Source organism: Nothoprocta perdicaria, unplaced genomic scaffold (genome assembly GCF_003342845.1).
Source record: "Nothoprocta perdicaria isolate Ctin4 unplaced genomic scaffold, notPer1 scaffold_24, whole genome shotgun sequence".
Classification (NCBI taxonomy): domain Eukaryota; kingdom Metazoa; phylum Chordata; class Aves; order Tinamiformes; family Tinamidae; genus Nothoprocta; species Nothoprocta perdicaria.
The window spans coordinates 827,316-853,423 of NW_020455466.1; the positions used below are offsets into that span (position 1 = coordinate 827,316).

Genomic DNA, 26,108 nt, shown 5'->3' on the forward strand with positions numbered 1-26,108 from the left:
GTATCTTTTTTATACACACATTGTAATTATTCTCATGCATATAAGCTCAATACTCTTCAAAACAATTCCTGAAAGTAACAGATCCCTTCGGGGGCTTCCCTACCTCAGGTTTGGTTGGGGTGAAGGGGACTCCGACTGCCAGCCTGGTAACACGGAGAGCTGCTGAACCCGGGGCACTTCCCTGGGAATTCCACTGTCTCCTCCTCCCGCACAACCAACCACGGCTGTTGGTTCTGTTTCTCCACCTACTTTTTCCCACCCTGATCCACATGGTGCCCGTGCAAACACAGTGCTGTAAGCCAGAGCAGAAGGGGAAAAAGGAAAAATCCAGACTGGGCTGGGGCTGTTTAATTCATTTTCAGTGGGATCCATCCATGGGTTTAGTTCATACCAGTTTCTGGAGAAGAAAGCATCAAGCATGTTCTTTATCAGCTGGTATAATATTACCAAGCTATACCAGATTTRATAGAATATAAAGCAAAGACATTAATTTGTATGTATTAAATTGAGAATTTGACTCAATTTAAGAGTCTTTTTTTGAGAATTTGACATTTCAATTACAATTGAGAAAATGGCAAGTTTTACATGATCATCATCATTTTTGAGGAAAGAAAAAAAAAGAGAGAAGCACTTTAAAAGTTGAAGAAAAACCAACTTACCAAGGGCACTGAGTATGTGAGCTTTCAGATCAATCTTCCTCACACTGACAACACATAATTTCTGTTAACAGAGTAACTCTTAACCAGCATACTCCKGTAGTCAAAATCCACAGTCACTCAGGGAAAGCATCCCTTGGACTGACAATAACAGCAAGGGAAGCTAAATACTCGAGCAGCACGGAGCGGAGCTGCAGACTCCTGAACTACACGACAAGGAACAGCAGTTTGGACAGCGTTTCCAACAAAGTTCTTTCAAAATTCATCCCTGTTTTGGATTGCACCTAAATCCGCGCATTTGAGAGCCTCCATTCTGCTCACAGCAGCAGCACTGCAATGCCAACAGCATCAGCTCATTTAAGCAAGTTTTCAAGTAAATGGAAAATAAAATTTGATGCTGTTCCATGCAGCACTAATGGTACTTTGCTATGCTGAAGTATTAAGCTCACTATCAAAACCCATCAGACYGGTGTTCAGAAGGCAGCCGAAACGCAGAACAGGAAGCACGGGTTAAAAATGCATCCAGCTATTTGGGACATAGAGGTGATTGTGGCCACTGCACTCACAGGACTGGATTCAGCAGCAGCACCGGGAGGGCAAGTTACCTATTTGGAAGATTGAAGACTCTTYGAAAGGCGACACTCTCTGGAAACAGCCTGTTTTGCAGGAAGCTTGCAGTATCAATTCCTTGGATGCAGTGGTTATGCAGCAACAAAAGGAGGAATAGAGGCAAACGYGCAGGAATACTGCAGCTTGTATCATTTCTCCTGGCTACGGTTTGACAGTGAAGCATTTATAGTTTTCAATGTTACCGTAACTGTACTACACCCGAGGAAGTACAATGCAATATTCCCAGAACTGGGTGACTGGCTTCTCAACAACCTGTGCTCTCCATGGGGAGAGATGACCAATTTTAGAAGCTTGGAAGACCAACATGGTTTGTCCTGCAAAGCATTCCCTGAATCGAAGGGCTTGTTTCTGCAGCGCAACAGGCTGGATTTCCTTCTGCCGAGAACTGCACCGTGAGACACGACTAGGGCAGAGCRAGGCCCTAGCGGTGACACTGACAACTGATGACAACTTCTTCGCACAGGCATCCCTAGACAACGTTAACGTTGAAACGTGGAGCTGTTTTTATGTAAATTGACATTTTGCATTCTTTTTGTGGTCACAGTTTGGGTATTAGGTTTTCAATCAAAAAAGAGGAAAAAAASGCTAAGAGGCTGTATCATAGACACAGCTCTCGAGCTAGAAAGCAGCTACTGTTGCAAYGCATATTTAAACTCACTTTAAATATGAAAAGACCTAACAAAAGGGAAAACAGATGCCAACACATATTACAAGGTTTTAAGCATACTGATTCTCCAGGAGAGAATTCACCTGTTTCATAAACAAGGCAAGCCTCCCTTAGAGCACACACTGCATGAAAATACTAACTTGAGGCCTGTCAGTGAAATTGTACACCAATTCTAATAACTAGCTAACTGTACTAATACTAATTGTACACAGAACTGAGGCAAAATCTGAGCTTTTGGTCTCATTTAAATATTTTACATATGAAACACCTGTTTGAGAGCAGTGACCGCAGTACTTAGAGCTGAAAGASTGCATGGATCCAAATGTGTGGGCTGTTTTTTTTTTCCTTTAATAAAGATATATTACAAGGGCAAGTGCACTTGGGGAGGAACAAYTGAGCAGTAACACCGGCCACCAGCACAGGCTGGGGACTGACCTGCTGGAGAGCAGCCCTGCACAGAGAGAACTTCGGCGTCACGGTGGACAACAAGATGACCATGAGGCAGCAGTGTGCCCTGGTGGCCAAGAAGGCCAACGGGATCCTGGGGCGCATTAAGGAGAACATCTCCAGCAGGTCGAGGGAGGTGATCGTCCCCCTCTACACAGCCCTGGTGAGGCCACATCTGGAGTACTGCGTCCAGTTCTGGGCTCCCCAGTACAAGAGGGATGTGGAGCTGCTGGAGAGAGTCCAGCGCAGGGCTACCAGGATGATCAGGGGCCTGGAACATCTGCCCTRTGAGCAAAGGCTGAGGGAGCTGGGCCTGTTCAGCCTGGAGAAGAGGAGGCTGAGGGGGGACCTGATCAGTGTCTATAAACACCTCAAGGGAGGCAGTGAGGAGGAGGGGGCRGCCTCTTTTCAGTGGTGGAGAGCGACAGGACTAGAGGAAACGGCCACAAGCTGAGGCAGCAAAAGTTCCACAGGAACCTAAAGAAACGTTTCTTAGCAGTGAGGGTGACAGAGCCCTGGCACAGGCTGCCCAGAGAGGCTGTGGAGTCTCCTTCTTTGGAGATGGTCCAAACCTGCTTGGATGCAGCCCTGTGCCCCATGCTCTGGGTGACCCTGYGTGTGCAGGGGGATTGGACTGGATGATCTCCAAAGGTCTCTTCCAAATTTAACGATTCTGTGATTCTATTATGAATTTACTTTATTATTCTATTATGCATTTATTATTTATTTATATAAATATTTATATGAATAAATAAGTTTATATGAATAAATATTTATTTATTTATATAAACTCTGGTAATGAAAATAACCCTGGAGGCATTATTTGGAAACCAATCTCTATGCAGGATTATCGAAAACACCYCAAGAATATCAAATTTAGACAAATGAAAGGAATTAAAAGCAGCASAGACTTCAGGTGATGGCATGAGAGAAGACAGATGTCTACATAACCATTCTCCAAAGACTGCTACTCTTTTAAACAAACCATGAGCTTAGAAGCAGGTGAATGAAAGAGGAGAGAGAACTTGATGTATTTTTTCTTTCCAGAACAAAATGTCTCACAAGAGGGGCTTCTTTCCTGAACAAGGATCTGTGTGCTGAGCCAATCTGTTTCCTGCAACACACTTTATATCTCCGTGCCTCTTGATCTTCAAGAGGGCAGGTGGCTCCTGAGTTTATCTTATCCATTCCCCAACCATTTTGGTTTACCCCCAGAAAAGTCAGTTCTACCATACGTCTTTTTACAAACAACAAAACAAAATAAAAACAAACTCAACAAGTTCCCACTGTCATTGAGTTCTGGAAAAGTAAAGGAAAAGGTAAAATCTTGGAGACTAAACCTCTAAACTTTTTTTTTTTCCCTCCAAGTTGGAAAGTCACAAACTGAAATGAATGAACTCCCAAGTTTGCTTGAATTCCCCAAGTACTGCACGGTGTAAACCTGAACATTATTCACATGACAAAAGGACCCTTTTTGATCGATTAGAGGATTACAGCTAACAAAAACAAACAGAAATASTTGGCTTTTTCCAAGTAAATGGACACTCTTCAGACTGGGAAAGAGAAGAATTATATTAAGATTAGAGGTATACAAAAATCATGAATGACAAAACGAATAGGAATCTAGAATTCCCATAACTAAATAAACTAACAAAGAAAAACCCATAAGCGGATGCCTAGGGAGCTCCTCAGAAATCATATTCTGCAAACAGCCAAAACGTAACTTGTTTTCCTGCATACACACTGCAGAGTGTGTTGTGGAGAGCCTAGGCAAATATATGGGTAACGAAACAATTAGCAATTATGATACACCACGTGCTGGATGCAGAAGAAGAGCCCTGGCACAGGCKGCCCAGGGAGGCTGTGGAGTCTCCTTCTCTGGAGAGCTTCCAAACCCRCCTGGATGCCGCCCTGTGCCCCGTGCTCTGGGTGTCCCTGCTGGAGCAGGGGGTTGGATCTCCAGAGGTCCCTTCCAACCTCAACCATTCTGTGAGATTCTGCGACTCAGGACTAAGTTCTGTGTTTTTACTCTCTGTCCACTCACCACCGTCATTTCAAGACCAGACACTACCCAGGTGGATCTCTGCCTGCAGAGCTGTTCTTGCACCAAAAGTCACTCAGTGTTTTTAAGACATGAAAAAGCAGGGATTAAAACCTCGGTGACAAAGGTAAGCAGCTTTATGTAGAGGCAACCATCTGACCAAGGGCTTGATCTGCAGCAGCCTTCTGCTTAACGCAGACCAGTGACACTTCAGCATCAGGATTTCAGAAGCAATACTGAAAGTGGCACAGGTATGGCTTACTTTCATGTCGTTAGGAGCTTTTCAAAGGAAATATTTTCTTTAAAGCAAGTGGTTTTCATTAAATCMACATTTCCACATGGAATTTCAGTTTTCCTCAAAGCTATTACCAGCAACAACAACAAAAACGATACTTCTTCATGGTTATGTCTGATCTCAGTGAAATRTTACATGTTATTTAGGGCAACTCAAAGCATCTTGCTTTAACTTAAATCAAAAGCAACGTAACGTCATTTTTGTACAAGAGTCTATGTGATGGCCTCTTTTTGGAAGCCCTGAAGCCCTCTTTCTCCCTGCATGGCCCCAGACCTTCTCCAGAAGGTTTTGTAACTCCTGACATCTCTCCCACATCCCCACCTGAGCAGGGAACATACACTAGAAATATCCCCCAGAAGGCAACAAGAGTTGTAACTTGGGCAAAGATCCTGCTCCTTTGGGGAAAACAGGATATGGAAATCCCCAAATTTAATAATACACCACAGCGGGGAAATGAAGCTTTAGTTCAACATTCAAGTGATTTTTAGAAAGAAATCCACCCCCCCAAAACAAGTAACTCAACAACAAAAACACACACACACRCAAAGAAACCCTGTTTTTAGAACTTCAATGGAAACTCTGAACTTTGATCAGCTCCTACCAGAAATATTTTCAGTAGAGACCCTAATGTTTGAAGATTACAAAAGGGACATGTAACCCATTTAGAGAGAAGAAAGCCATCGCAAAGGCCAGATCCAGCCCGCACGAGACAAAATGGTACATTATAAATGCACACTGCTTGCTGCAGCCTGCACGCTTAACYCACCCTTAGCAGCACTCAACTCTCGTATATGGCCACGTAATGTTAACGTATATGGCCAGGTAATGTTATCATAGTCAAGCAGCCAGGACACCAGGACCACAGCCTGGTTATAAAGTTTCAGGAATCCTGCCTTAGTCCCGAGCCATTTCCCTAACAAAGGGTTAGAAATTCCAGGGAGATAGCGGTGCCTGGAGCTAGGCTGGCCTGGCACCAGTGCTGCTTCAGCCAGGCCCTGCTCCGGCCCGGCCTTGGTAATTCTTCCATTTAAGCCAGCACTAGAGCATTAGCAGGGGGCTTTCGTGTGACACAATGAATCAGCTTGGGCAACAGATCCAGCTTTAAAACATCCCCACAAAGAAATAAATAACCAAWTCATTTCCCTCGTATCATTCTGCAGCACGACAGCGCAGAAGTTCTGCTCGGCAAGAGAAAGACACTTTTCTGCTTTCTACAGCAGCACTGCTAACTTGGGCAAACACAGAAATGTTACCCGGGGTCTGACAGAGCAGAGCAAAGGACCAGGGCTGCCTAAGGATGGTCCTAAAGGACCAGGGCTGTGATGCTGCAGGTGAATTACCAACCATCGCTGCAGCAGGCAGCCCCGGTGCCGCTGCCATCCCTCCTCCTTCCCTTGCTCCCATACGGAGATTCCGCAGCTGCTGGAGAACAAGTCTAAAAGCAAGAAGAGAGGCTCAGTTTTCCACTGTACGGAGCGAGGGGCTCCTGTTACTCCTCCTTTTGTTGTCCAGCTGCTGATGGGCCTCCAAAGGGCTTTCTGAACTACTCTGAAACCGGTAACTTTGATGCTAAATGGAAAACAGGGTTAGTAGGCTGGAAAACAGGGAACGGGCTTCTCCAGGAAGGACAGCTGGGCCCAGCTCAAGACCTACCTGTTGGCTCGGGTGGCCCGGCGCCCGGGAGCATTCCCACCGGGAGCGCCCCTTCCCGGGCTGCCCGGGGGGCCTGCTCGGGGACAGTGCCACAGACCCTGCCCGCGGGGACCCCACACCGCCCCACAGCGCCCGTGGGGACCCCGCGGCGCCCCACAGCGCCCGCGGCGGGGCCTGGCACCGTCCCGCGGGCGCCCCGCGCTCTCACCCTGCAGCCCGCTTCCCCCTTCCCTCTCCGCCCGCTCCTCCTTCCCMGGGCCCGGCTCGACCGCCCCGCTCCCAACCCGCGCTCCCGCGGAGGATCCGCGGCCCGGGCCGCCCGCAGGTCGCTCCGCGCGGCCGCCGCTTCCCGCCGCGGCCACCGGGAAGCGTCTCCCGAACACGCGGCTCCGCGCGGGCCGCTCCGGCCGCGCTGCTGCGGCCCCCGCGCCGGGCGCCTCCGAGCTCGGCCTGTCCCCGGCGTTATCCCGGGGCAGGGGGAGCTCGGGGCCCTTTCCCGCCGCCTCCCGAGGGGCCGCCCGGGAGCCCGGGGCCGCCCGATCCAGCGGCGCTGCCGCCCCGCGGGCCCCGCTCCCGGGGGCGCCCCGCGGGCGGAAAATGAGTAACAGCAGCAGGGAAGAACCGCGAGAAACTGGAAAGCCCCCAGCCCGCCGAAATGGAGCGCCGCGTTCAAAGGAGAGGACGAGAGGCGGTTGCGGGTCGCGTGCCGTGGGCTACGGCGAAGTGCAAAATCCAGTCCCTCCTCGCACTCACCTCGCTACCCGCAGCACCTCGGTGTCCGCAGCCGCCCGCCAGCCGCGTGGCTCCAACTCCAGAGCGCTCCCACCTCCCGCCGTGCCCCTTCCACCGCCCCGGAACCGGGGACAAGATGGAGACCGAGCGGCGCGACCTGGGGAGGGACTCGGGGCGGGACCCGCGGCCCGACCCGCAGCGCCCGGCGACGGGGCCGGGACCGGGACCGGGACCGGGATCGGGATCGGGACCGGGATCGGGACCGCCCTGCCCAGCGCGGGGCACCAACCCCCTCGGCCGCCCCCTCGGTCACCCCCTGCTCCGCACAATGGCCTCACCGGGGAATAAATAAATTAATAATGTATACATATATGCATATCTCTTATATATAAACAGGCTTATATATATGTATATAATAAAATAAATACCAAATAAATAAAATAAGAAAAAAAATCTAAAATATACTGATATAACAATTCTCGAGTGTCAAATAGTTGCTCTGTTTTAAGCCACCTAGTCAATCACCTGACCCACTTGAACAAGCTGAGATGAGGAAAATTTCTTTCTGAACGTATAAAAAGTTTTCCTTTAGTAAACTTTTCAAATTGGGCAATGACCAATTTCCTTTTGGCAGAATATATATATTACATACATTTCATTAGCTTTAGTCTTTTGGTAAGTTATTAAGAGTTCATGTTTTAACAAATTTATCATTTTAAGTATTTTTAAATAAAGTTAAATGCTTATTTAAAGTACACCCACCCATATCATCACTTCTTATAACTTCATATTAATCTATATCTTACCTGCTTATCCAGTATAATATTTTCACCTCTATGTCCTAGTAATAAACTGTTAGAATTCCTCAGGTTCAGCTCTTCTTACAGCTACCCAAGTGTCACTATTTCTCTTTCATAACTTATTACTTCCTCACCTGCACTTCCCTCTTGAGAGAGAGAGAAGAACAAGCAGTTACAGTATTAAACGTGGCTAAAGAGAGAAGAACAAGCAGTTACCGTACTAAACATGGCTAAATTAAACTCAGACCAAATTCTAAATTAAAAAAAAAAAAAAAAAAAAAAGGCCATTTTTTTCCAACTACCAGTGGGGAATCAGCTAATGCACAACAATGAGGTGAGAGGTCTTTAAATCCAGGAAAATTAAACAGCTTAATTAGGGAAATATGTTAAAGACATGGAAAGCCACAAGTAGAGTCTGTGAGGATTAGTCCAAAGAGCCCTTTTCAAATCTAGGATTCAGCGCATGCCCCTCTTCCTATGTTATACTGAAGTGTACCTAATATCTGTAGATCTCAGTAGCTGGTCCTATCCTAATATATATATATATACACACACACACACACACACACGTTTCAGAACCAAAAAAAAAAAAAAAAAAAAAAAACCCTCTAAATATACCCCCAAATTATCTGCAACTGTGTTTCAGTCAAAGTTGCTACCTGCTTGAATGTGCACTTTTCACACGGGTTGGAGGATTGGCTCCGTGTTCTTCCAGAAAAGAAAAGAGAATATCCCGTTACTTAGCGAGGCTGGCCAGCATTTATTTTATTCTAAACAGTTTCCAGAAACCTTTTTTTTTTTTTTTTTTTTAGTGTAGATCCAGCTACAATGGATCTAATGGCAATATTATATACTTTGGTACTTAAAGCAAAGTGTGTGCAAATTGCTTTGCACACAAAGCCATGTGTGCAAATCACACACTTAGCAGTGTGATTCAGTCACACCAAGAGAGTTTGCAGGATGAGAGGCTGCTGGCTACCAATAACCTCTATCGCATCAAGAGCAGCAGAAACAGACTTTAATGTGATGCTTAGAGGAATTCTAAAAAGCCTTCTGCTTAGCATCTGCCAAACAACTTGAAATCCTGCTGGTAGGTGCTTTGTTAGCTGCAAAAGGACTTAAATATGGCAGGTGAAGGGTAAGGATGGCAAAAAGTAAACAGAAAGGAACAAGAAACCAACAGCGCACAAGGAGAAAGGATTATTTAAAAGGATTATCTCTCCATCCCTCCTTGCATTCGGTTCTCAAAGGTGAAAGAATAGATGCAATTGTTAATAAGTGCCCCAAGGAAGCACCACTTCAAGCAGAAGACTGAAGCAGAAGAAGGGAAAAAAGTCTAGAAAAGCAGCTGAAAAAGAAACGAAAATGTCACTTCACAGGGAAAAAAAAACAAAACAAAAAAAAAACAAAAAACAAAGACATGAAGGCTGCAGGCAACATGAAAGCAATTTCATCAAAAGAGAGAAAATAAAGGTGTTTTTCTAGTACTCTGTGTGCTAACAAATGTGGAGGTGACTTGGAGCRGAGGGTGGGAGCGACACCGTGGGGCAGGGGCTCGGCCTCCCCCAAGGGGCACGGAGGCCGCGTGAGATCCYGGTCTAGCAGCGACGCCCATTCCACACGCAAGCCTAAACGCTCTCCTAGGTTCCGGCTCGGCTCCTGCGACGCTGACCCCGGACAGCACTGAGGTGACCAGCTCACGTCAGTGCGGTCTTACAGAGAGACAAGGTGYCTCTCAAGCACCACGGTTGACATTTTGGGGTATCTTTATGGTATGTGGTGCAATAAACTCTTCTGAACACCTCCCTCCCCAGCAGCCGGTCTGTGCTCTGTGGTTAACGTGGAACACTTTTCCATGTTCCCGCTTCTGCACAGTCCTTCCCATGATTCCTAAAATAAGGGCACAGTGCAGGCGAAAACGGCTGCCTGCAGACCTATGGTTCATCACGCACCCCTATAAGCTGGGGTAGACAGGATTTGGGGGGTTTCCATGAATCTTTAGGGCCGCCTTTTAGGTTTTTGAAGATCATAATGGGGTAATGGGTAAGCCCTCTTCAGCAATACTCCTCCAGAGCAGAGTGAGTTTTGAGAGCCCATCATTCTTCAGGAGGCTTCTCTGATTCCAGGACACTTTGAGAAGATTAGAGGCGAATAAATCCTTAAAGACAAAACAATTCCACATAGGAAGGTAGCTTGGAAAGCGTAAGGAATTGGAGGAATAAGCCTTATAAAGCCTCTGACTGAGCTTCTAGGACAAAATGATTTTTCATTCTACTGACAAGAGGACAGAAGAGCCTTGCAAGGAAACTGCCACCGCTCCTGCTACAGCCTGGGGAGCTGCACGTGTGGCTGGTAGAGATGCCTGAACTCAGGCACAGGATTTAAACAAGTCCTGACCGCTAGCAGCAGCAAAGGAGTCTCCTGCTCTGATTTGCTCCTGGACGAGGTCTCTGACGTGCCTTGGACAGCACCACAACTGCAAAACATTTAGAGCCAAATTTATTTCTTGTAAAGGCTGAATAGGAGGGTGTGAAAGAGCTCCTTCATCATTCTCTCGTTTTCTATGAAAGAAAAAAAAAAAAAAAAAAAGAAAAAGAAAAATGTGGGAAGCAGAGGAGAATGCAGCTCTGGCCAGAAAATCGAACCAAGAATACAGTGACCGACAACGAACAGAAGCCGTTTTCCAACACCTTGCCGCAGCAGGTACTGCCAAGGGTGCACTCACTCAGCCTTGCCTCTTTTCAAGAGTTATGTATATACATACATAAAACCCCACTTTATTCTTGAGGCTCCCTTCCCTTGCAGCTACGCCAGTCCCTCTGTCGGGCTGGCACAGGTGAGGAGCAGCCGAGCAGCAAACCGAGGCGATATTCCTGCTTTAGCTGCATTCCTGGGCCTGGCTCGCGTTCAGCCATAAATACAGATGAGCCAGCACAATGGACGAGAGAGCACCGGGAAAAGCAAAACCAAGCACCTCTGGTCCCCACATCATTCCTGCTGCAGTACTTCATCTCTGTCAAAACTGCAGCCTAACACTCAGACGGAAATAGTGGGATTCCAAGAGAGAAGAGAAACTCATTCATGAATAGAGAGGGATCCCCCAATACAAGACCCTGGAAGAACTTGATYGTTTTCCTCTGCAGTTCTGCATGCGCCGTAATGCACAGGCGGAACCTAAAGGCTCTTTTCAAAACTAACAGATTGTCCTCTATGCAGAGAGCACTGGACATCACAGGCAGATGGGATTCCCATCCCGATGATCTGCTATTTCATACAGTTTTCCAAACCGGCTTGTTCTTGGGCTTTAGAAGACCATATTCTGGACCTCAGGTGAACCRTGTTATTTTGTTGAACACACTCCACGGACACACAGAGCCTGGGTTCAAACATATGATTAGGTTGCTGTGTATCAGACATATAAAGGACCAGGGGCTGCTTTCAGTTAGTCATTTCCAAATATCAACCTGATTTGGCTCATACTGGGGCTCCTCAAATCAATCTTCTGCCTTGCTCTGTTTCTTGTATGAGGGAATTCTTCGGAATGTTCATGACAAAGGATGAGAAAACGCGTCTGAAGTATTAACCCTATTTTTCTAAAAACATCCATTTTTCTATCTAGATTGCTTTGGGCACCTTCACAGCAGGCTATTTTCTGGACATCCCACGAACCAGGCTGAGCCAGACACGTCCCTGCTAGTTGCCTGAGAACTGCCTGCAGATATCTTGAGCTGCCAAAACATTCTCAAAGCCAGGAACGCAGCACCAAAAAACACCAAGTCCAAAATGCATGGAGTTCTCCTGATGCACAGCGTAACTCACACTTGTACTGCGTGTTCTTGGGAATACGGGCAGAATAATTTACACCCGGACAGCTGTGCAACTCACAGCAGCATCCTGGGAAGTGGGGCTCCACGAAGGGGGCAGATGACCGAGACGGGAGGTGATGTAAATGAAAAATTCCTCTCTCAGTGATGGCTTCAGCTTCTCCCTTTCCTTAGGGAGATGTGTGGTGGCACGCTCCTRCTAATACCTGAGAGTTAAGCCATCCAATCAGCAGGGGAAGGGGCTTTACGTTAGCCCTGGATCACGGTATGCTGAAAGCTATCAAGGCAGGCAAATACCAGGTGCACAAGTGAGACTAATTGTTTTTGCCCGAGTAATCTCCAAAATAGTAACTCCAAGGAATTGGTAAGAAAGAGAAAGCTCTAKTTCCAAAGACCTGCTAAGACCTATACTTCCAAAACGGAGTATTTTGTTGTCAGAAGAGGTGTGGAAGACAGGCCCTGCCACGGCTGACAGTGAACACACAGTTCTGGATTTGTGTGCAGATGAGCACTGTCTTACGAGGGGAAAGCCGTCTACTGTCCGAAGTTACTGTCAGCACCCTCAGAACTGTTATTACCAGGACAACAAGGAGACCTTTCTCTCTTCATACATTTGGATTTCAGCTGCTCAGACTAATTATAAAACCTTGTGCTTTTACGAGGCAGGCACCAGAGGGAGACCTGCGCTTCGGTTCCAGTCGGAGCTACTGCTGCTGGGAGTGGCTCAGGGGTGGGCAACCAAAGCCTCTGGGCCCAGGTAGCCCRTGAAGGGGTGGTGGTGGCAGCGCTCAGCGAGGGACGGCTGTGGGGCATCCCGCTCTTCTTAGTTGTAATGGCTTAGCACGTGTAAGAGTGCTCCAGCAGGTTTTCCAAAGTTCAGGATGCAGACAGGCAACCAGTTGGGCCATGCCCAAGAAAGACCTTAATGCTCTTCGCCACCCATTTCCCCAGCTTATGATCCCATGCTGCTGGAGGTTACCAATTCTCAGATCTTCTRTCTGAGCTCTGTATATAAGAACTCCCTAACTATGTCAGTCAAAATAAGCTCGATAGGCTTAAGTAATTTAAGTAGCAAATCTTGTCCTAACATGGCTCAATTTGACTGAATGGGATTAGGGAGAGCTCCCCCGAGCAGCTCAGCCCACAGACCTCTGGTCCCCACATCATTCCTGCTGCAGTACTTCATCTCTGTCAAAACTGGTGCTGACCCCCAGGAAACAGGCAAGATCCCTATCTTCTGTCCTATTTTCTCTCCAGAAAATGGAGCCCATGAGCACACTAACTGGAATCCACGTGGATAACTGAAGGAAAGGAAAACTGTYGTTATGACTCGGAGTTTTTTTTCCACACCAACAGACCTATCAAGTGGTCTCTACACAGTTTGATACTTTATACTGGTGACGATGAGAAGAGCTACTGAYGGGCACGGAGAGGTGCACATTTGAATTACTGCTCCCTCCCACCTGTCCATTTTCCTCATTTTCAAAAGGGCAAAACACTTTTTTTCAAAAACGCAAACACTTAAAAAGAAATCAACTACTCATTTGCATTTCAAGTTAAGAAACACAACAACATAGAATACAGAGAAAAGTCTAGAAGGAAACCAACWTTGTCTCTGCTCTCTCTGCAATACAAAAGCAAGCACTCTAAGAAAGTTTGTTTTTCACCTGCCAGCTTAAGTATTTGGGATTCACATTTCCATTTAAAATTGATATAACTCAAGTTTCTAATGAACAAATTCATTCTATATGCTTCAAATTACAAATACAGCCATGCTGGAATTTCAACTTCAAACAGTTCTTACACCTCCAAAATATTTTTGTGTGCCACTTTAAAGATATATCATCACAGGGGAGACTGTAGTGAAATGGTGCTGTATTTAAAGTTGCCTAATAAGAGRAATCAGAGCACCTTCAAAGGTGCCTACCAAATCCAGCCCATTGAACCTACCAGTTCAGCCCAATGTTACTCTTCCACACTCACATGAAATAATCTTGATGGGGTTGCCAAAATCTCGCCCTGTCTGTCCTCACCCCCCACCCTGTTGCTTCAGTATCCCTGTTGTCCAACAGGGAAGTGAATCACTCCATGGAGCTGACCCAGCCTCCAACTAATCCTACCAAGGAAAAAGGAAAAGGGGTGGGGGAAAAAAATTCAGATGGAGAGACTCCCTAAACTGACTCTGAGTGAAATCCTGGCTGAGGGTGAAGGGTGGATATCAACAGGCTGCTCATCTGAAGTGTCAGGGAATCTGCAGCCGTTGGGAACAGGGACAGACAGGAGAACCTAAACACGCCGAGTACCTTGGTCGCTGCTCACCGTTTCCCATGAAACTTCCCTCGTTCCCACTTCCCTCCTGGGATCACCAGCTGGGCAAGCAGCCCTCCGCTCTCACCTCATCTAAAAGGAAGGACTTGCTCAGCACCTGTAACTATGACCACAAATAGTTCTCTTCCCTGGCCACAGAATCCATGATTAATCCTATGTCCAAYTTAGGTCCAAAGAAAGAGAATTAAGAACTTGCAGGCAACCATCAATCTGACATTTCCTGATTTTAGAGTGTTGAATTTGTAGGAATAAGGAACAATCTTTTTACAAGGTGGTATAAAATACATAAAGAAAAAGAATGATAGTCAAACTTAGCCTTTGCCCTAGGGTGTTGGCAAACCTGATGCTTGCGAGGTCCTATAGTTTTAACACATTTATCGARTATACATGAACTAAGGGCTAACCTAAATGTGGTCTGCTTGTGGGCACAAACCTTTATGAAACAAGTAAAGAATAATCCCTGACAGGAACTGAATAAATTCTTGACAGTCTGACAAACCGAACTTAAATGTATCCAACTGCTTTTATCGTAACACGCAAACATTTTAAGTCAACTGTATCACACGGCATATTGAGTACAGTATCAATAGTTTCAATTTATATTGTATCACTTTTGTGTTTTTTTGTCAGTCAAATATTCTTTCTAAAAGTGTCAAAGACCCTATTTTAACTGTTATTGTGATCTACCCAAATATGCTTCAACATAAGGAATGTTTGCTTGGTCCCAGTTTCTAGCTCATCTCCATGAACATTACTCATGGCAGCACATTCCGCTCCAYGTCTGCCACCAAGGGACAGGCCACCAAACTCAGCGCATAGCGGCTGCTTCCCATTTCCCACAGATCCATTAGCCTTAGCCCAGCGAAGCAGCAGGGAAAGGAAGAAACAGATGAACCTTGACCAACTGGCACCATTTAGGTAGCCGAGGTGACTACCTCCCTAACTGCAACAGGGGAAAAGAAACCAAATCCAGGGAGATTTGCACTATGTGCAATTCCCTTGTTTTTCCTTTTTGAGGCTACTTTCCTATGGAGGGTGAAGAGCCAAAGGCACAACATAGGGAAGGGCACGGCCGCTAAGGAGTGAGGATGATTGCTCTCTTCCCAAAGGATGTTACAGACTTCTGCACGGACACAGAACACGTGGGAACCTTATAGCATATTCCATAAACAGCAATACACAATCTGAACATCCAGAAGTTGCAACAAAGCAGGCAAGCTATGTATATATAATATATACATACACATACCAACATATACAATTAAACCATGCATAATTTTAAGATTAGACTTTCCTCAATCAATTCTTTTCCATTATACCATTTCTGAAAATTCATAGAATATTTCTTTCCTTCAACCCAACAGCCTTATATACACATGTAACATCAGCCTTTGCCTTCTGTTACTCCAATGCAGGAATACTTCTGGAGTATAAAAAAAAAACAACCAAACAACAACAAACAGAACACGATAGTCAACAGCAAAAGACAAAAATCTACCTATGACCAGGTCAAAAAAGTCATACGGAAATTACACAAAACTGCAATCAGAAAGGATTCTGGCAAATCCACCGCTACCCTCACCAGAGAAAGATCTACTTATTTTTTTCCACATTGTTTATAAAGAACTAAGTTCAATAGCTGTGACATGGTTAAAAATAACCGTGCAGCTTCAGATCTGCAACTCATACTGCTCCACAGGAAGAATTATTCTCCTGGTCAAAACATTTGCCTTTGCAATGAGCCGAACTTTCAGGTCATCTGTTAACAATGTAGATTCTTTCCTGTCTAGAAGAACTTTATTGTCCTCTCCTTCAACAAATAGCAGGGTATTGTTCCCAGCTGGTTGCCAATTCACACAACTATCATGTAAAACTCTTCCGAGGTATGGAGTCGATACACTTGTTGCTCAAATTATTGCATATTCTTATTTAATAAATAAATCCCACATGGAATTCCCATGTATATAAAAAATAGAATTCAAGCTCATTTTTACTGCGCCTTCTTCCCACGTCCCAGCCCTCCCTTTCTCCCCTCTCTTCTTTCACCCTACCCTTCAAACACACACGGACACACACTGCAAGGGAGTACRGGGGGCCTTTGAGGCAGAAACCATCTGCACTGGATTTGGTAGGTGACCTGTACTACCTCAGCGCACAGATTTTACTGAGCAGTCATCACTTAGTTTGCCCCCCTGCATCGGTGGGAATTTCTCCCAGTAATTCCTGCCCCAGGCTATTATACCTGAGTCAGAGGTATCTTTCTGGGGGGGAAGGTTCACAGCATTTGAGTGCTGGTGTATTCAGCATGTTCTCCGACTTTTCTGGAGATAACTGCCCTCAGTTTTAAGCTTACTGTATTTCTAGRAGAACCCGTCTGGATGCAGCTTTCAGCTACTGTATTTTGTCATAACTTTGTTTGCTGTGCTAAAGGGCTTGCTCTCGAAACCCTCACCCCAGAGCATTGCTCATCCCCTAAACTTCCCTTTGTTAAGTTAAACAGACCAAGTGTAAGTCAGGTTTGTTCGTTTACTTGTTTTAAGGTTTTGAATTGTCCTTTACATTCTTTTCTATATCATTTTAAGTTTATCAAAGGTTTGTTTTCTTCTTTTTTTTTTTTTTTKTTGTTGTTGTCAATTCTTTTTTCATCTCAACGTTTAACAGCATGCATTCTGTAGCATTTATCTCACTACTACAAGAGCACAATAACACCAAAGGAAACTCCTAAATTCCTCTTCAGATCCCCCATACCAGAGATTTTACCAAGTGATTGCAAAGGACATCTTAATTTCTGTGCTCGTCTGTGAATTAGTACTTTCCAAAGTACTATTCTCCAAAGTCTAGATAATATATTTAGCACTATTAACATAGTCTGAAATGATCCCCATTAACTAAGTACAGACCATCCTTCACATTTGTCAACGCATCAGCTTTTGAATCATCTATGTACTTTACCAGAGATTATATTCCTTTTTTTTTGGCTGAAGATCATTATCCAAATCCTCAAAGCAGTGGTCTGTGAAAAGATCTCTATAAAATCCAACATGAGAATCCTTCATTTATTACTGCTTAATGATCTGTCAATTAACCAATTTAAAATGTATTTAATATGGACCATGTTGACTTAAGAAAGAGCTAAGTTTTAAAAATCAGAACACTATGCAGAACTGCATCAGCTGTCCTGGCAAAAAAACTTGCTGTACTGACCTGTTTATAAACCAAAATTTCAGACTTGGGGGAAAAAAAAAAAAAAAAAAAGACAAATTCTGAAGCACCAATTCTTCTTTCTAAAATTTTCTGCTCACCAATTCCCATTTCAGTTCTTCAACAGTTCTTTCTGTAATCAGTCTAGTATTTATGTTGTAACCTGGACATCACATTTAYACTGCTATAACAATGAYAACTTTAAAAAAATAATTAAAAAAAATTCCCCAAAACACTACCTCAGAGCKCTTCAGCTGGTTAACATTCCAGATTTGCGGTGAAAATCCTGACTCCTGGAGACTACACAAAAAATAAATCTGGTTGTTGCTACCGGAATAAAGAAAACTTTTTATAAATCACTTTCAACTGTGAACACAGCATCTACATTCTGGCCACTGAACARGAGTATTTGGACTCTCAGCATATATATATATTTTACACACTCAATATTTTTGACAAGGTTTCTGTCTTTTTTTCTACCAGTATTGTTCTTATGTAAAAGATCCAATATCATTACTTGTATTATTTTTGACTCTCAGGGAATAAGAACATCTTTCTATTGTTCTTAATAGCATTAATATAAGTTTTATGGTTACTGTCTATATATATTTTATGAACAGTCTTTTCTTCATGACAGCTACAGGATGGCCACTAATGTCCACTGCAATTTCTCTGTTATTTCTCAGATTTTCTCATTCGTTTGGTTCTTCATCTCTGCCTTTTGCTATGGCAGTTTCATACTATGACACAATAATTTATAATACATTTATAATAAATAAATAAAAATTTATAATGAATTTTTATGTCATAAAAATGTTAAAGTGATGTTGTATCTCTCCCTCTTTTTTTTTTTTTTTTTTTTTTTTGGGGGGGGTCAGGAGTAAAATTGAATAGTATTTCTAATTCTCAGAAAATATAATAAGTGACCTGACACATCAGATATTCCAGAAGTTTTATTAACCTTCACCCAATATAATCACTTTGAAATCATAAAGCATATTCTCTTTGTATCTAGACATTTAAAGAAAGATTCCTCCCTCACATAACTGGTCCAAATCAAAATCATAAAGTAGGCTACTCATTCAGACAGAATATTGATTCAACAATATATACGAAATTCAATATTTCTTTTATTTTTTTTTTTAATTTTTACATTACAGGAAACGATAGCACTCTTTCTTGTTCATCGYGTCTTCCTCATAATATGGTATTTTACAGCAATACTAAAATACAAAAGAGAAAGTAATTACTAATTAACCAAATAACATATTTTCCCTTTTTAGTTAAGATATTTTCACTGCAAATAGTAATTTGGAAAGACCACAAAGAGATCAGTGGCCATTTCCAAATCTCTCCCAAAACAGCGGACACAGAAAAATGTTGGAGATAATAAAAAACCCCCCAATCAGCAAAACTTGCCTTTATCTCTGTAAAAAGACAGTTCAGAGCTTAGGAACTTTCTGAAGATAATTTTTCCAACCCTATCCTTCAGTGTCAACCTTGCTTTGTTGCTTTTATCTTGTGAATAATTAGAAATAGAATGTAACATTTTAATCCTTGCTTTCTGGATCTAAAACAACAACGTCTAGGCCAGATTGGATGTTGGAATAATGTCAGAATTGAAGGACAGAAGGAAAAGAAAGGAAACACCCAAAGAGTGGTTTGATTTTGAAATTTGAAAATCTACTTTAAAAAAAGTGTGGCCCAGTAGATGTTTGTTTAACTCAGTAATTTTCATGCATAAATAATCTAAAGTCCTTTTAGACTTTATTGGCAAGTAAAACAATTTAGATATATCATTTTGGGTTTCCACATGATGATCAACAGAAAATGTTATTTTTAAATGGACTTTAACATTGTCCTGTACTTTAAACTATTTCTTTAATGAGCTGTAAAACTTTTTACTAAATAAAGGATTGGTCCCAACGGTTGGCAAGGCCATTAAATTGTGCTGCTTTCATAATCAATGTACAGCTTTTTTATTATTGCTATATATACCTATTAAAAAGAAGTCATGTGAATATCCATTAGTACAATCTTTTTTTTTTTACTATACCTCTGAAATAAAAAAATAACAATTTAAGACGCTTTCAAACTACACACAAATGGATGCTAGATTTGTAACAAATACACAAAAGCTTTCCAATAAAAGAAAACATCTTAAAATGCTGAACAAATAATCTTCTTAAATCATATTTAACATTTAGAGATAATACCTTTCTTAAATAAGTATTAGCTACCCTTAATCAGCAGAATATGACTTCTTAATATACACCAAATAAGGGGCCTATAGACACAGAACTGGCTAAGAACAATGGATTGGGGGCACTTAAACTACTTAGATGCTTTAGAAATTCTCACTCAATTACTATTTCCAAGTTCCCAAGTCCTTGGAAAACACAGCACCATCCTTGTAGGCGATAGCATTTCACTCCTTTTCTGGTTTCATTTGGAAGGCATTAAAAAGCAAAAGAAAAGCACTTTCCCCATCAGTTTTCTCACCTTCAGATAAACACTTTCTAAGTGGAGCTAGTTCTTTTCTGCCACTGGAACCGAACCCAGACAAACGTTTGTCAATCAAAAGATATTAAAGCTATTTATGTTTTGAACACCAACACCATTGGAGAGACTACAATAATCTTGATGGATGGCAGCACTTTAAGTAAAACATATCTTAAGGTGATTTCGACTATTAGGACACATCCTGTCTCACCCCACCCCCTGCCTACTCAGCGCGTAACCTAAGTCCTTAAATATGATTTCTATTCTTAACTATGCCTGTTCTCTACCCCGTCTTCACACTGGGATTGGGCAAGAGCACCAGAGGATAATTTTAATACAATCAGGGCGGACGGGTGAAAGACAGCCCTACCCGCCCGCGGTGCTTCCCGTGCTTGCGCCGCATGCCAAAGGCAACAAATACCTTCACGGAGCCTTGCCTCATGCAAAATTCAGGGAATGCTGCTAACTACCTCCGGCCCGGGGAGCCGCTGGAGCCCCGCAGAACGTTTCTCCCCCTCACACCCACCAAGAGAGCCCACCCGAGCGCAGGGCACGGAACGTTTTGCCGCCTGCCGGGAGCGCGGCCGCCTCGCTGGCCAACGCGGCCTGCTTCCCGCTGCGCCGCCATGGGGCAGGCCCGGGGCACGCGCGAGCGGGACCCCCAGCGTTAGGGGCGYGCTGTGCCCGCCCTCGGCTGGCGTGGGCTCTGCAAGCGGGGCAGCCCCCGGGGAGCAGGGCCAGCGGGGCAGTACAGCCGAGACCTAGAGGTGCTGTTTGAGGGACCGGCCCTCTGCCCCACACCTTCCCACAACCTCTTCCGCGGGGCCCTCCAGCCGAGCCACGTATTCCAGCTCTTTTCCTTACGCTGGCGCCTGCTCGATTTCAACCCGAGTCAGCCACGAAACGGGAAGAAAACTCTTCCCGCAAAAGCAGCGGGCAGCTCCCAGCCGGACAGGCTTCCCTAACGCCGCTCATGGGATGCCAGCGACCTGTGCCGCAAGGCAGCGCAAAGGAAGGGGGCGAATGGGCGGCGTGATGGAGAACGCAGAAAGGCAGGGCCTGCAGCTCTTAAACTGGCTTAAGCTGCAGAGAGCAGGGGCTCCTGGCAARAGTGGACAAGGAATAAATAGCATTCAGTGCCTTTTAAGACTGCCTTTTTTAAGCTGCATGCCAACTAAAGATGCAATGGGAAGAGAACTGACCAACTTCCCACAGCCCAAGGCTTCTTTCACCGGGGCTCTGCTTTGGTGCCTGCTATTTGGTGGGCAGCTCAAAGAACCCTTGGCGCTCCCAGCTTTGCCAGGCTGCCAGAAAGCTGGGTACAGCCATGCACTGAGCCACGCTGAGGAACYGATTCAGCCAGAGGGACTTCTGGAGGGCTACGGCTTTTTGTTTGCATCTCTTTAAWTAACTTACATCAGTTTTTCACTCCTCTTAATATGTGGCCAAAGTACTGTTGTAGCTCTATGGAAGGAATAGCTAAAGAGCCTGAGCGAGAAGCAGCTGAAGTCGATTATAGAGCCCTGCCACGCGAAAAGCTTTAACAATTCAGGTAAAATGAAATAAAGCACAGTAGCTACCCCTCAGCAGCACAGCTTGGCTCAGTTACTGCCCCTCAGATAACAGAGCTCAGCTTAGGCGGCAGTAGCTCCATGCGGAGCCCGAGCCCCTTCACGGCATCAGTGCAACCGCTTCAGGCCATCCAACACTGCGCCGGGCATGTCCCTAACGAAGGGAAGGCTGGAGGTCATCCCGCACGAGCCTCGCCACGCAGAAGAAAGAAATAGCAGCAGCATCAAGGTCATATTAAGCTAATGAGCTGACTAACCTAACCAGCCTAGCCTTCCTACAYACCTTTCTGCAGAAAAGGGATATGGTGCCTACCGTGATCACCTTCTAGAGGAATTTCACTTAGATGGGTCTTCTGGATGACTCGTTGTTGACCATAGAGGATATCCAAGCCCAGAGAGGTTTTGGAGTCTCCTTCTTTGGAGAWCTTTAAAACCGGGTTGGATGCAGCCCTGTGYCMTGTGCTCTGGGTGACCCTGTGTGAGCAGGGGGGTTGCACTAGATGACCTCTGAGGTCCCTTCCAACCTTAAGCATTGTATGGTTCTATGTCAATGTCTGCTAGTTAAATACCTCTCTCCAGTTAGCCCACAGAAGCATAATGTGGAGGCAGCTTGTTCTGTGGTTTGCACTTGTCGCAGACTTTCCTTCTCTGGCATCCAATCAATTTGCTTTATTCTAAGGCAATCTGATGATATCTTATTTCAAAAAAAAAAAAAAAAAAAAAAAAAGGAGGGAGGAGGAGAGAGGAGAGAAAATGCCTTCCTTCTGCTTATGCTTCAGCTCGGAGATTTAAAGTTTGTCAGGAGGATCAGCAACCCTTCTCTGAAGTACTTGGTCTGACTGATGTGCTCAGTGCTGGAAAAGCTATTACCAGGCCAAGGTGGCAAGGACAGAATTCCATTTCTCAAGACAACGTTCACATCCTGCTGCCAAAAGCCTCCWTTTCCTCCCTGCAAGCCCTGTCTCATCTGCCATGTTCTGCAAAAGACCAGGCAGATCCATCAGGACCTTCCTAAAATTTTTGCCCCACTAAAATTTTAGTTTCTTGCTTGGTAAAAATCTGTAAAACTCATCGTTACTTCACAGTCACAAGATATCTGACTCTACATTGAAAGTGCCCTTTTCCAAATAAATCAGACAAAAGGGGGTTTTCCTGTGGMTGCACAGAGAGAGACAGGTACTGGGAAGATGCTGCGGAGGTGAAACTGAAACTTGTGACAAAACTGGTGGATTAATGAAAAGGAAGCAAATATTAATTTAGTGAAAATTAGAACAAAAAATAATCACGTGGTTCCACAGTGCAATCACTACTTACTTTTTCCATTTCTCATCATTAACCAGGTCTCAATTAAGACACAGTTTAAGACCTTACTTAGCACAAAAAAAAAAAAAAAAAAAAAAAAAGACATAAAATCTCTTTCCAAAATGAACCGCTACCAAATTGAATTCAAAACCTAACACAAGCTTCTTAAATACAAACAAGTTCTCAACAAGAAGTCTGCCTAACAATGCAAGAGAGGGAAAAAAAAGCGCCAGTAAAACATTTAAACATTTTACTGACTGAAAGAATAAAAACCTACAGACAGGTTAGAATAATGAATGTTATTAATTCCCTTTATTTGTGAAAACACCCATCATGAAGAGGTAAGGAAGTCAAAGCACATTTTATTCACTTTCAAAGAGAGTGTCATAATACACCAAATTATTTTGTATGTGGGTCAGGACTTAACATTTGTTACACCCTGTAGCTTTGATTAGAGACATATATGTTCAAGTGCAGGGGATCACATTATTTAGAACAATGAACAAGGCTGTAATTACTTAAGTAGGGCCTTCGATATTGCTGCTCAAATAACATGCAGCAATAAAGATAGGAACTTCCCATTTTACAGACCATTACCAGTAAAGAATGATTAACTAAGATTTTCATTTGCACTGGGGAAAAAAAAAAAGATCTCACTATTTTAACTGTGACTTAATTGACAGTTGTCCATCATTCACTGCTTTTCAGGAGTATTCACAGGTATGAAGAACTAAAGCATAACAAACACCTGAATATGAATAATGAGAGGGAAATGACATAGGAGTAGGTATAGATGGCACAGGAATAGGTATAAATAAATATTGCATCTGTCCTCTGCATGGAGGCCATGTCACGAGGACAGGAATCATGTGACGTCCTACTACTACTCGTTAAATCCATCTCTTGTCTCTAACGGCAGCAAAGATGAATCCCCAAACCATCTTATCCAACATGCTTGCTCTGCAGTTCACTGATTTCAAAGCAAAATTGAAATTTATGCAGAAAAGTGTTGTAGGTCCTTGCAAAGAACTGTTTTTACAGATATTTTAATGAGGTATCTAAATAAGCACTTAAAAAAATCCAATAAAAGACAAKGAGTGTTATTAAATCCTCACTGATAGGGAAGTACGGAAGCATGGCACTGTTTCCACATAGYTATGACATGTATGCTGATGATGGAAAAAAAAAGAACAAGATTACACTTTTTTTGTAGTGTTGAAGATTTAAGAYAGAGTGAATTCTCCATATCCATATTATGTAGTTATGGACATACAAGTGCCAAATCCACAACGGTTTAATGCACTAGCATGGGGCACGTTCATGTTTTTAGCTGTCTTGCAACATTACAYCTCAAAGCAGCATGCTTAAATACAGCAACTTCTCTCGCCTCATTCCAAATCTAATGTTTTATTCTTGGACAACGGAAGTAAATAAGTGCAAATCTCAAGAGATTTCACGGTTACAGTGAGCAAACTTGATATAAGAGAGATGTCTCTAAAATGAATGAAATAAAATCTGAACCATTTATGGATCTGCTGCTTATTTGAAATCTGCAACCAAAGGGAAAAAAACATATGTTGTTGTTGATCATCAAAAACAACCCAGGCAGAAACGCATCTTTTCTAATGTTAACTATCTGGAAATCACACCTCTCAAATATCATGATATTAAATTAGTGCTAGATTTCTATTTTAYGTTGTCTTACACATACTTTTTCCAAATTAAAATAAAATAATGATCAACTCTCCTTTACCCTCCCACTCAACCTTTTGGCAACCTTTTGCCATAATCAAATCAAAAGAAGTACCTAACACCAAGCATTTGAATCAGATGAAGAACAGAACACATTTAAAAAGAACTTTTAAGCTTGGCTTTAATTTTCTTCATATAAGTATATACCTTATACACATCCTGGTGTGAAGGAAGAGTTTTAATTTTAACTTTGAATCTTCTGACTTAATTGTATCATAAGCAAAAATTGATTGCCTTATCTAAAACCGCCCTAAATTAGAACTTCTGTTGCTTGGAAATGTTTGGACGCCTGGTGATTTCTTCAGTTGCATAAGACAGCAGTTGTTTGGCTCTATGGAAACCTCAGTCTTCCAGAGGAAGAGGCTCCGCAGTGCTGCTTTCATACAGCATGAGAAGTCATAGAGCTCTAAATCCTCACTTGACTGACYGTTGTTTAAATACATTTATTTAGATACTCACGTGTATGATCTAATTCCACAAAAAAAGTACACTAAGAACAAAACCTCAAGATTTTAGATTTGATGAAAACACTGTTGCTTCTACCTTCTTTTTGCTTCTTTGTGTTTTGGAAAGCATAGTTAGTCAAAGATCAAATGCAGTCCCTATCTGTGACCTAAAGAAGCAACTGAGTGTCTGCTGGTGCGAAAAACGTGATGGGCCATCCAAGAGTCACGGTATAGTTATTATACAGGGCGGGGGGAAGACATTTTTCATCCTTTAAGGAAAAGTGTTTCATTCTACGTTTGGAAAGATTACTCTTCAGTATGATCTAACACGGCCTATAAACACCTTAAAAAWTTTTTTAACTTCAATTAACTAGATTCGTTCCTCAATTTCATTATCRCACTTTATTATATGGCCATATTCTTCTCTAAATTTCCTCAAGCAAGAGTCTACTCATACAGAAGAGTTAGCTAGACCTTATTTTAGGACAGAGCTCAAAAACACATGTAGTCTCCAGCAAAGACTCTGCAGGTATGTGGAGCGCACACTGCTGATGATTTTTGATTTCAGTCAGAGATGATGCTTCTGGTTCGTTTGATCACATACACTAACAACCTCTTCTTGAGGTTCACTAAGGGTGAAGTTACCAGGTAATACTTTGCTGTGCTCAGCAATAGTGACCTGTCTAGCTGTTATGACTAAGAGACTTGCAGAAAGGTCTTAAGGCTCCCCCGACCTGAACAAGGCTGCAATGAGYGTAGAAACTTTTATATAGAGAAAATGACAGAGGCTCAGCTTGACACACAACGCACAGGAACACACCGATACACTAATAGGACACTAATAAGCATAAAGGACCTGTGATTCATGCTGCTCGCCTGCTTCACCRCGCTCTACCATGACCAACAGCTGGCGAGGCATCATCCTTCCTCCAGGTCCACTTGTCCTTGCGGGGCTGGCACCCTGGGCACAGGTATGTGCGGGGAACCACGTTGGGTTCTGAGCACCTGGACAGTTCTGCCTTTGCCGCCCGAGTTATACACCCAACACTGCAATCCTGGAAATCCACCTGAAATCCTGAAATCAACTGCAAAAGCTCCCCTGACGGCCCCCATCTCCCTTCTTTTCCTTCCASAGTGAGGCCTTACTTCCCACTGGTAAGAACAAGGATGCTGAACTGGACAGATCTTCCATCTCAGAACATAGTCTCATATTCTTATTATTTCTTAGAGGCAGCATTCCCAGTCTATTACCTTCAACCTT

At 43.7% G+C, this 26,108-nt stretch overlaps 1 protein-coding gene across 1 annotated transcript in view; it reads right to left on the reverse strand.

The window, feature by feature from the left end:
• The window catches only part of CDYL (chromodomain Y like), an 87,460-nt gene that overhangs the window by 56,289 nt on the left and 5,063 nt on the right, over positions 1–26,108 (reverse strand). Inside the window, exon 2 of the mRNA XM_026039732.1 lies at positions 7,928–7,962. Coding sequence (XP_025895517.1) covers positions 7,928–7,962 — 35 coding nt within the window. The remainder of the gene's footprint in view (positions 1–7,927; positions 7,963–26,108) is intronic.